Here is a 10,816-nt window from a genome sequence, read left to right as displayed (position 1 = left end):
TCTGGGTTCCCTTGGGCGGTCTCCACTGCTGGTGCACTCCAGTGAATCGTTTTCTGAGTTTCCGTCATGTTGAATCACTGTCGCATAGATTGACTGCACACAGGCGCTAGCGAATCTATATAGACCACGTGACGTCACAGACTGCTCTCTTCGGATTGGATGCAGGCTGACTGAATTTTGTCACGCGTGTTTGGATTGGTCAATAAACTCAATCCGTTTCAATCCTTCCTCTCCCTATAAATAAGCGCAGTTCAGCGCAATCACTCACCTGTTCTCGGAGCCTCAAGATGTGGACCGACGTTCAATCTTCCACCCTTGTGTCAACAATGATGTTCAGGACGGACATACCCATGTATGTCCGGTCCAAGTGGACTGTTGTCGATAGGACAGATACTAGTCTATGGATGAGAAGAGTTTACATAGAAAGACAAGGATGCCTCAAGAGGGTACTTGTGTATGGACCTGCAGTTAGAAGGAGTTTAAGAAGAAGAAGATGTGACAGATGCCGTCTATGTTAATATTAACATAAAACCAAAGGCCCTTTTCAGGGCCACCCACATTTCTCGAAAAGAGATTGACTTTCCATTGCCTACCCCTTTTTAAAATTTTTTTTTTTCTTTAGAAAAAAAAATCCCATGTTCAATTCCCCTTGTCCCTATACAGGCCCAAACTCTATTCCCCATGTTCAATTCCCATTGTCCCTAGAGTGACCCAGCAATATCTCCCATGTTAAATTTCCATTGTTCGAATGCCTTTGTCCCTAGAATGTCCCTAGCATGGATATTTCCTTTCTCCAATGTTAAATTCCCTTGTCCCCAGAGTGACCCAGGGTTTTTTGCCCATGTTAAATTTCCATTGTCCCTAGAGTGACCCAGGGTGGTTAATGTTAAATTTACATAGTCCCCAGATTGACCCAAGGGTGTTTTTAATGGTAATTTCCATTGTCCCTAGGGTATCCCCATTCACTACTATTGTATCGCATTTCAGGTAAATGCACAAATGCAGTCTCCTGGAAAACGACAAAAAACTTTACAATATTTCTTATCAATTATGATCACACATTTTACTTTTAATCTATGCGATATGCAAATATCCTATTTTGAGTATCAAGGAAAGCCTCACCTATTTTTAGTATCAAAGAAAGAAAGCCCCACCTATTTTTAGTATCAAAGAAAGAAAGCCCCACCTATTTTTAGTATCAAAGAAAGCCCCACATATTACTAAAGAAGGAACATATACATGGTTAGTGAATTTTACAAGTGTAAAAACCTATTTCATCTCCACTTGTCTGCTTGCTACTAATACACTCTTGAAGACTTGCTGTTTCCATGCTTATGGTATACTATCAATATCCTTCGCATCAGGTAAGACACCATTCTAAATATATCGGCTCTAGTCTAATTATGCAGGCACCATTAACGGAATGCAGACACCGCACCATTATAAGCAAGTAGGCACCATTTTAAATATACAGGCACAATTATAAGCAAGTAAGCACCATTCTAAATATACAGGCACCATTATAAGCAAGTAGGCACCATTCTAAATATACAGGCACCATTATAAGTAAGTAAGCACCATTCTAAGTATGCAGCAACCATTCCAAGTAAGCACGCTGATACGAAATGCATATAGAGTTCTAAAAGACTTGACATCAGTTGATACAAGTTATTTAGAGACAAGAGATTTTCCCCGTTCTGATATTTAACTTTGTCAAGAATGTAAGGATGGGGACTTACAATAACCTTTAAATTTTCGATTTAATTTGACCCGTCCTTTTCTCCCATGTAATTTTGTAGCAAGTTGTATGTGTTGACTCGGCATTCTTTTCATCAAACCACCATAATATCTATTTAACTGTGTGTGTGTCCAACACGAATATATATATATATATATATATATATATATATATATATATATATATATATATATATATATATATATATATATATATATATATATATATATATATTTGTGCCTCCAGAAAATTTCGCACTAAGATCAGTTTTCATGCACTACAGTAAGTCATTCATTCTAACTGGTAGAATGAATTAATATCACACCATCTAACACTCTTGAAGTCCAAGTGTTTAATTTGAATTGTAAAAATTATCATGATAAGCAATGATATGATACATTTGTCCTTGCACTCAAAATCTCTGACATGGTCATACTCATCTTGAACGTTATAGTAGTTGTAGTAGTAGTGGTAGCAGCTGCAACAGTATTCATAGGTTATAGTGATAAAATAATTGCCTCTGCATTTCTGACACTAATTAAGAAATTGCCTCTGCATTTCTGACACTAATTAAGAAATTGCCTCTGCATTTCTGACACTAATTAAGAAATTGCCTGTGCATTTCTGACACTAATTAAGATTGCATACTTATCATTGATTGCATGCACGTAATGCTATGAAACACACAATCCTTCTGAGATTCTTTATAAAAGACTTAAAAAGTTTTGATATTAATGAAGAATGTAAGTTAATGTAAATTTTTATTGGACATGGGACTGTGGGACTGGCAATAACTACAATGAAGTCACACACAACGTTATCAACCAAACGTTCCAAAGCACGCATAATATTGGCAATTTAGGCATAAAGATTCATTTTTAGTTAGAAAATAACATTGTTTTGACCATTGTCTGTCATCCTACACTTTGTAAAATTCAAGGTCCTATGCTTGGAGTGGAAAAGGGAAGTGTTAAGGTCAACAATGATGTGCTAATTGTTTAGGGGCAGCTATTGTACCTTATTGTTTAGGGGCAGCTATTGTACCTTATTGTTTAGAGGCAGTTATTGTACCTTATTGTTTAGGGGCAGCTATTGTACCTTATTGATTAGGGGCAGTTATTGTACGTAATTGTTTAGGGACAGCTATTGTACCTTATTGTTATGGGGCAGTTATTGTACCTTATTGTTTAGGTGCAGTTATTGTGCCTTTTTCAAATAAGAAGCAGTATGTTTTCTGAGAGGACATACGTTGAAACCACGCAAAATTACCAGCTGTAGTAATTAACACTTTAAGTTTAATTCCTAAATGATGTAAATTCTCATCCAATTCACAATCGTACTAATCAGGGAACTTCGCTTGCTACCTGCCACCGCTTTGAAATTCAAAAACAATTTTCGTTTAAAGACTTTGCAATTTTATTAGAGGAATCGTTTGTTAATAGTAAAAATTTTATAAAAGAAACTCGACAAAAAAAGGAACTTATGTTATCTAGTTAAATTGATAAAGGAATCGGACCAACCATAAATTACGCTGCTTTGCAGTCTTAGCACGTCTGGTAATAGAATGTGATAAATCTCGTAAAGCACCTCTGGTAATAAAATGTGATAAATCACGTACAGCACCTATGGTAATAGAATGTGATAAATCACGTACAGCACCTCTGGTAATAAAATGTGATAAATCACGTAAAGTACCTCTGGTAATAGAATGTGATAAATCACGTAAAGCACCTCTGGTAATAAAATGTGATAAATCACGTAAAGCACCTCTGGTAATAAAATGTGATAAATCACGTAAAGCTGTAATGAGAGTGGACAGAGGCTAGTTGAAATTTTGAATACATGACTTGCAGGCAAAAGTTGGTAGCGTTGGGAATTTGTAAAATTTTAGTCACAATAAAAACACATAATCACCAGAACATGGATGTTTTGGAATAAAAGTCTTTTACCATGTTTGCTGTTATTACTACTTTCATCTTGCCTGGTAGACTTGTTGACTGAACTAAGGACTTTAATACTGAGATAAACTAAGGACTTGAATACTAAGGTAAAATAGGGACTTTAATCCTGAGATAAAATAAGGACTTTAATACTGAGATAAACTAAGGACTTTAACATCGAGGTTAATATAGGGTACTTACAGACAAACTGGCACGCAAACGAGGCCAAAATGTCAGCTATGCAAGTTACCACTAAGGCTTGATCAGAAGAGACGGATTCAATGTGAACACGTTTAATTATGTTTTGATTCCAATAGAACGTTATCTAATGACAATACATGATCAGAAATGGAAATGATGATCCTAATTATGTTACATGTTAGATCTGACTATAGTGCAATAGTTAATATACAATAAATACGTTATTGTTGTATCATGAAACTGAACAAATCTGTGACTAGATGTAATATTTTCCATACACAACAAATATATGACTAGATACAATATTTTCCATACACAACAAATCTGTGACTAGATGCAGTATTTTCCATACACAACAAATCTATGACTAGATGCAATATTTTCCATACACAACATATTGATAATGTAACTCTTAATACGAACAGAGATGATAAATGATGCTCAGTACGCACGCGCATATATTTTATCTGAATTTATAAGTAATATTTCTTTGTTTAAAAATGTAAAATTAACAGTAACGTTTAGATTACATTTTGGACATTGGCCCACAGAAGAAGTTTTTACAATTTATCTCACCCCGTACCATACTGACCTAGATAAAGAGTTCATACAATTTATCCCACCCCGTGCCATATGTACCTACATAAAGAGTTTATACAATTTATCCCACCCCGTGCCATATGTATGCCGTATGTACCTACACAAACAGTTTATATAGTTTATCCCATCCCGCGCAACAACAAAAAATATGAATGGATATAGACAAAAAGGACCAATAAAGCTTTCATGGTACATGTAACATATCCAGCACGGCTCTATTATTAGTTATAACTAGTATGGTTCTATTATTAGAATAGCGTGGTATGGTTCTATTATTAGATGTAGAGTAGTATTGTAATATTATTAGATGTAACGTACTATGGTTCTATTATTAGATTTAGCGTGGTATGGTTCTATTATTAGAAGTAGAGTGGTATGGCAGATGCATTGTTTCGATGTATTATTTATTGTTCTATATTTAGTTACTGGGAAATTCCTGACGACTTCTAAATTAGGACAATAGACAATACACAACAGAAACACCTGATCAGACTATTTAAATTTCTTTTTCTATTTAAAGTATTTCTGAAAAATTTCTTTAACGCCCGTTCTGCCAGACAGCAATAAAAGGGCGTTTCTGTCTTACCTAAGAGGAGGGACGTCGGGGTGGGGTTGGGGGGCATTTGCATATGATGTTAAATGCAAAATTGCTGTTGCCTACATACGAAAATTAACAAGTCCGTCAAGTTTTGCCCCCACCCCCCTTGAAAAAAGTTGACATGACGTCCCTGCCTTAGAGGCCCTCGTCTCTTTCCTCCAGTGACCCTTTCCGCTGGCCCTCCTCTCTGCCCTTTAGTGTCTCAATCTTGAACACTAAAATACCTCCTTAAAACTGCTATTTTCTATATATAGTGGATGCATATATAAAGTTGTTTTTGTCTGTTTAAAGTTCTGCAGGGTAGTGCTATTTTAATGCATAGAAAATCGTTAAAAGTTTTTTTTATCTATTAAAGATCCCCATGGGTTTTTTAAACTTGTTTTGATGTAAACGTTTTTTATTTTAGGTATCTAAGAAAACCCCACTAAATCGGGAACAGATATCGTTAGTGAGCCTTAGAATTTATAAAAACCTGTTAGAAACATGCTTGACTTTTTCTACTGCTACAAATTAACAAATTGCAGTTTCCATGGACACAGTATTAGCAAATTTAAAAGCTCTTTCCATGGAGACGGTATTATACTAATTAAAAGAACTTCTATTTATTCTTTTGGATATGGTATTATGTAATTATTCCTTTTGGATATGGTATTATGTAATTATTCATTATCGATATGGCATTGTGTAATTATTCTTTTTGGATATGGTATTATGTAATTATTCTTTTTGGATATGGTATTATGTAATTATTCTTTTTGGATATGGTATTGTGTAATTATTCTTTTTGGATATGGTATTATGTAATTATTCTTTTTGAATATGGTATTATGTAATTATTCTTTTTGGATATGGTATTATGTAATTATTCTTTTTGGATATGGTATTATGTAATTATTCTTTTTGAATATGGTATTATGTAATTATTCTTTTTGGATATGGTATTATGTAATTCTTCATAACATATATTGCATTATGTAATTGTTCATAATGAAAATGGTATTTTGTAATTACTCATAATGAAAATGATATTTTGTAATTATTCATAATGTATTTGGTAGTATGCAATTATTCTTTTTGGATATGGTATTATGTAATTATTCTTTTTGAATATGGTATTATGTAATTATTCTTTTTGGATATGGTATTATGTAATTATTCTTTTTGGATATGGTATTATGTAATTAATTATGGATATGGTTTTCATTTTAATATGTACCGTAAGGTTGTAACCTTCGACTATAATGTGCGTCTATTGTTTTCTCTTTTGTGGAAAAAATCAGAACTGGCGAACTGTATTCTGGTATTTTTGTGCCCAACCATAAATGTGGTAGGAAATATGATATTACCCATACCCGTCTGTCCGTCTGTCTTTCTTCTAGTATTTTTGTCCTCTACCGCAAATGTGGAAGAGAAATATAATAATACCTATATCCGCCTGTCCGTCTTTCTGTTTACTGGTTTTTCGTTAGCGTAAGTGCTTTCGAATCTCATTTTATCTTTGTCAGAGACAACATTACAAAACAGGTAACCAAGATAAACAATAAGCACAACAACAAAACTTTGAATTTACAAGCAACTTGACATTATTGCAAATGTAAAATAGCAGTAGTTTTTTTCTCAAATATTTGGTATATCGTTCCTAATTGGCTTCACCTCCGTTGATACAGTGGCAACCTATCTCCTATTGCTCTATAACAGGTGTTCAGTCCCTCCGTGTGAGGTATAAGATGAGGGGTCACATAGCGTTGTGTTTTTTCTTTCTCTCACGGGACCGTTTATAAAGTTGGCCTACGCAATCCATCAAAATTTGTCAAAAGTTTTGAAAGGATAGGACCTCTGACCGGATTCTGACCATCGGGCCGTATGTTGAATATCATCGCTCTACAATACGTATTTATCCGTCTCTGATATATTGTACTGCATTGAACTGTGTTGTTCATGAATATTGAATGTGATGATTTTTTTAGGTAATACATTACATTTACTTAGCAGTTGAAATCAGAGCAAGATGGCCAAGTACACAATACCCAACTCGGAGGAATATTTGGAGTGTCCATACAACGAAGCACACATGGTTAGGGCAAAAAGGTTCCCCTATCATCTGATGAAGTGCAGAAAGGTAAGGGCAGAGATCATCCAAATAGGTTTGACTGGGTAACCCCAATTTATAAAAAAAAGTTTGATTCTATGGATAAGGGTAACTATAGACCAGTCAGTATTTCAACTTGCACTTCTAACATTTTTTTTTCTTCAAAAGCTCGAATGCAGTCAGATCTAGTTGTATTTTGATATTATTTACAGGGTTATGTCTTCTTTTAGAAAAGGGAATAACATGAAACATTTCTACTAAAACTTGTGGATGACTGGACAATGACTCCATGTGGGTGGAATGCTAATGGATCTGTCAAAGACTTTCGATAGTCTTCTGCTCAGACTTATCAGTCGAAACAACATTGATATGAACTTTACATTTGCATAACCGTTAAACTGGGATCCTCACAAAGCAGTAGGGATATAACATTGTGGAGGTACGAACCGAAACTATTGGGATATAACCATGTAACGATACGAACCGAATAAACGAAAAGTTACTAGGACATCTCTATGTGTGTAACGGGAGAAATTTCAGGAAAGAAAAACAATTAACTTTATTTAGTTATTTTAGATATAAACAAATTAAAAGATAGAAAGATTAAAGGAAGAATAGTATAGATGAAGATATTCTAAGATTAAAGGAAGAATAGTATAGATGAAGATATTCTCAAATTCTACACAAATACAGATGTTGAGTAAGTGTTCATATCCAACTCCAACAATACGAGAAAGAAAACAAATGACCACAGTTATTAGTGCAGCTTTCCATCACAGAACAAATAAAAAAAACTTATTCACTCAGAACAGCATCGTATGGACGGGAAGACAACTCCAATAACTCGATGGAAACGAACAAGGGTATTGCCGTCTTGAAAAGAGAAGTGACAGATAAAACACGTCTAATTAATGCATATTTTTGCAATCAACAAGCACGTTTATATAAAAAGATCTTTGAAATTTTCGGGGTTGTAAATTATTCCCAACAGAAAAATCATCGTTAGCGACAAGATGAAAGATAACACACCAAATGGGCATTCTGAACAGTCACAAAATAAATGAAGCTCATAGTCGGCTATGAATTCCGACGGTGTTACGTCTAGGCAATTCAACGTTTAGTTACTTATAGCTTATAGTTACTTCTAGTTTAGCTAACATAAAGTGCGCACTGTATTTTGATGTACGAGTTTACACTGGCATATACGTTCAAGTGTCGAAGAAGCAAACTCACATTTTAGACCTTTAAGTCGTACATATGAACGGACATCAGCGTGTTCGCACTCCTGTGCACATGGAATCTGAATACTTGTTTAAATCATCTTACTATAATCAATTTTGACTATCCTCCGTGTCCTGATAAGGGGCCGTTCATTTAGTACCTACACATGGGGTGGGGTGGGGGCGGGTAACCCAAATGCATACGCTTGCGTATGGGATGGGGGGTGGGGCCTACTGATAACGTACGTACGCATAGGAAACGAGGGTGGGGTGAAACCTCGATAACAGTTTGTCTAATACGTAACCTGTTCGACTGGGTTCAGTCGGCGTTTGAACTTTAGCGGACACTAGACAACCATTTTAAAGTTACGCAACTTTTTTCTTTTGATGCAGCCAGACAATCAACGTCGGTGGACTAACTGTTTTTTTTAAAACACGTTAATATTATTAATCCTTGATCGTTTCTGCGTGGATTAAATATAGGCCGTTCCATAGAATTCGGTGTGTGTGTGGGTAATTCAAGTGTACATAAGCAGGTGGGTGTGTGTGTGTAAAAAAGTACGAATGTGTACAGGGAGGGGGAGGGGTCAAGCTTTGCCAGATTTTTGCGTACTTACTACATTGGATGGGGCCTAAGTTACATATTTTCGAATATCACCTGACTATGATTCTAACTCCTCATACGACTAATTTCCTCCGCATATTGAATACTGGCTATCGCAAGTGCATACACGCTAAACAAATTTGATGCATTGCCGAAAAAAACCATGGTGTTATAGGTTTGGGATATCTGTAAATAACTCAGTTATATGCATTTATCAAAAACAAAGTCATTGCAAACCATGGGAATACGGCAAGTACGATTACTACGGCAAGTCTGATTACTACGGCCAGTACGATTACTACGGCAAGTACGATTACAACGGCAAGTCTGATTACTACGCCAAGTACGATTACAACGGCAAGTCTGATTACTACGGCAAGTACGATTACTACGGCAAGTCTGAATACTACGGCAAGTACGATTACTACGGCAAGTACGATTACAACGGCAAGTCTGATTACTACGGCAAGTACGATTACTACGGCAAGTCTGAATACTACGGCAAGTACGATTACTACGGCAGTACGATTACAACGGCAAGTCTGAATACTACGGCAGTACGATTACAACGGCAAGTACGATTGCAACGGCAAGTCTGAATACTACGGCAGTACGATTACAACGGCAAGTCTGAATACTACGGCAAGTACGATTACTACGGCAGTACGATTACAACGGCAAGTCTGAATACTACGGCAAGTACGATTACAACGGCAAGTCTGAATACTACGGCAAGTACGATTACTACGGCAAGAACGATTAGTACGATTACTACGGCAAGTCTGAATACTACGGCAAGTACGATTACTACGGCAAGTCTGAATACTACGGCAGTACTATTACTACGGCAAGTACGATTACTACGGCAAGTCTGATAATCAATATATTTATCTGTAAATTTGTCTACTTCAAAAAACAATCAAGACTGTATAACTATGCTAATGACGATATCATAAAGATCTAAATAATTTGATATTTGTTTTACAAACTGAGAGCAAGATACTGACTGCCTGGTTTGCAGCCATTAGGATGCAAGCAAATCCTCAGAAATTCTAAGCCATTGGTCTTGGTATAAACGAGCAAACAATAACCACTTCCACCACAAAATACCATGAAATCTATGTGGGGATTGTACGAATGTCCTTGGAGTAGATACTGATTCTCAACAAGCAAGTAAATAAATAGGATATGCCATAATTGAATACGTAGCAATCCACTAAGCTCTTGATTAGCTAATGCGTTATTAGGTCAAACTTTAATTAATGCTCCCTTTTTTGGGATTTCTAAAGCAAAGAAACCTCTAACAAAATGGAACAAAATACAGCACTAGAATTAATATTTGTTGACTTTATTAGGTCAGATGATACTTTCCCGAAAAGAAACACCTTCCTACTCTGTCAATCTGTTTGACTACTTTAGTTTAGTACATTAGTGTTTGACTACTTAAGTTTAGTACATTAGTGTTTGACTACTTTAGTTTAGCACATTAGTGTTTGACTACTTTAGTTTAGTACATTAGTGTCTGACTACTTTTTTAGTACATTAGTGTTTGACTACTTTAGTTTAGTACATTAGTGTTTGACTACTTTAGTTTAGTACATTAGTGTTTGACTACTTAAGTTTAGCACATTAGTGTTTGACTACTTTAGTTTAGTACATTAGTGTTTGACTACTTTAGTTTAGTACATAAGTGTTTGACTACTTTAGTTTAGTACATTAGTGTTTGACTACTTTATTTTAGTACATTAGTGTTTGACTATTTTAGTTTATTGTTTGACTACTTTAGTTTAGTACATTAGTGCTTGACTACTTTAGTTTAGTACATT

General features: G+C 35.3%; 1 protein-coding gene across 2 annotated transcripts in view; it reads left to right on the top strand.

The window, feature by feature from the left end:
* The first annotated feature begins 1,216 nt into the window (after positions 1-1,216).
* Positions 1,217-10,816, top strand: part of LOC149783103 (uncharacterized) — a 49,189-nt gene continuing 39,589 nt past the window's right edge. Inside the window, exons 1-2 of one of the 2 annotated variants that reach the window (XM_089931316.1) lie at positions 1,217-1,364; positions 7,070-7,196. In XM_089931316.1, coding sequence (XP_089787442.1) covers positions 7,086-7,196 — 111 coding nt within the window. In that variant the 5' untranslated portion in view covers positions 1,217-1,364; positions 7,070-7,085. Of the gene's footprint in view, positions 1,365-7,066; positions 7,197-10,816 lie in introns of both variants that reach the window. The other variant, XM_089931317.1, reaches the window with a different exon arrangement.

Source organism: Sinohyriopsis cumingii, chromosome 14 (genome assembly GCF_028554795.1).
Source record: "Sinohyriopsis cumingii isolate HCF-2022 chromosome 14, ASM2855479v2, whole genome shotgun sequence".
NCBI classification, from domain to species: Eukaryota; Metazoa; Mollusca; class Bivalvia; order Unionida; family Unionidae; genus Sinohyriopsis; species Sinohyriopsis cumingii.
Note: the sequence above shows the minus strand (reverse complement) of the source record. Positions and strands in the feature narration are given on the sequence as shown.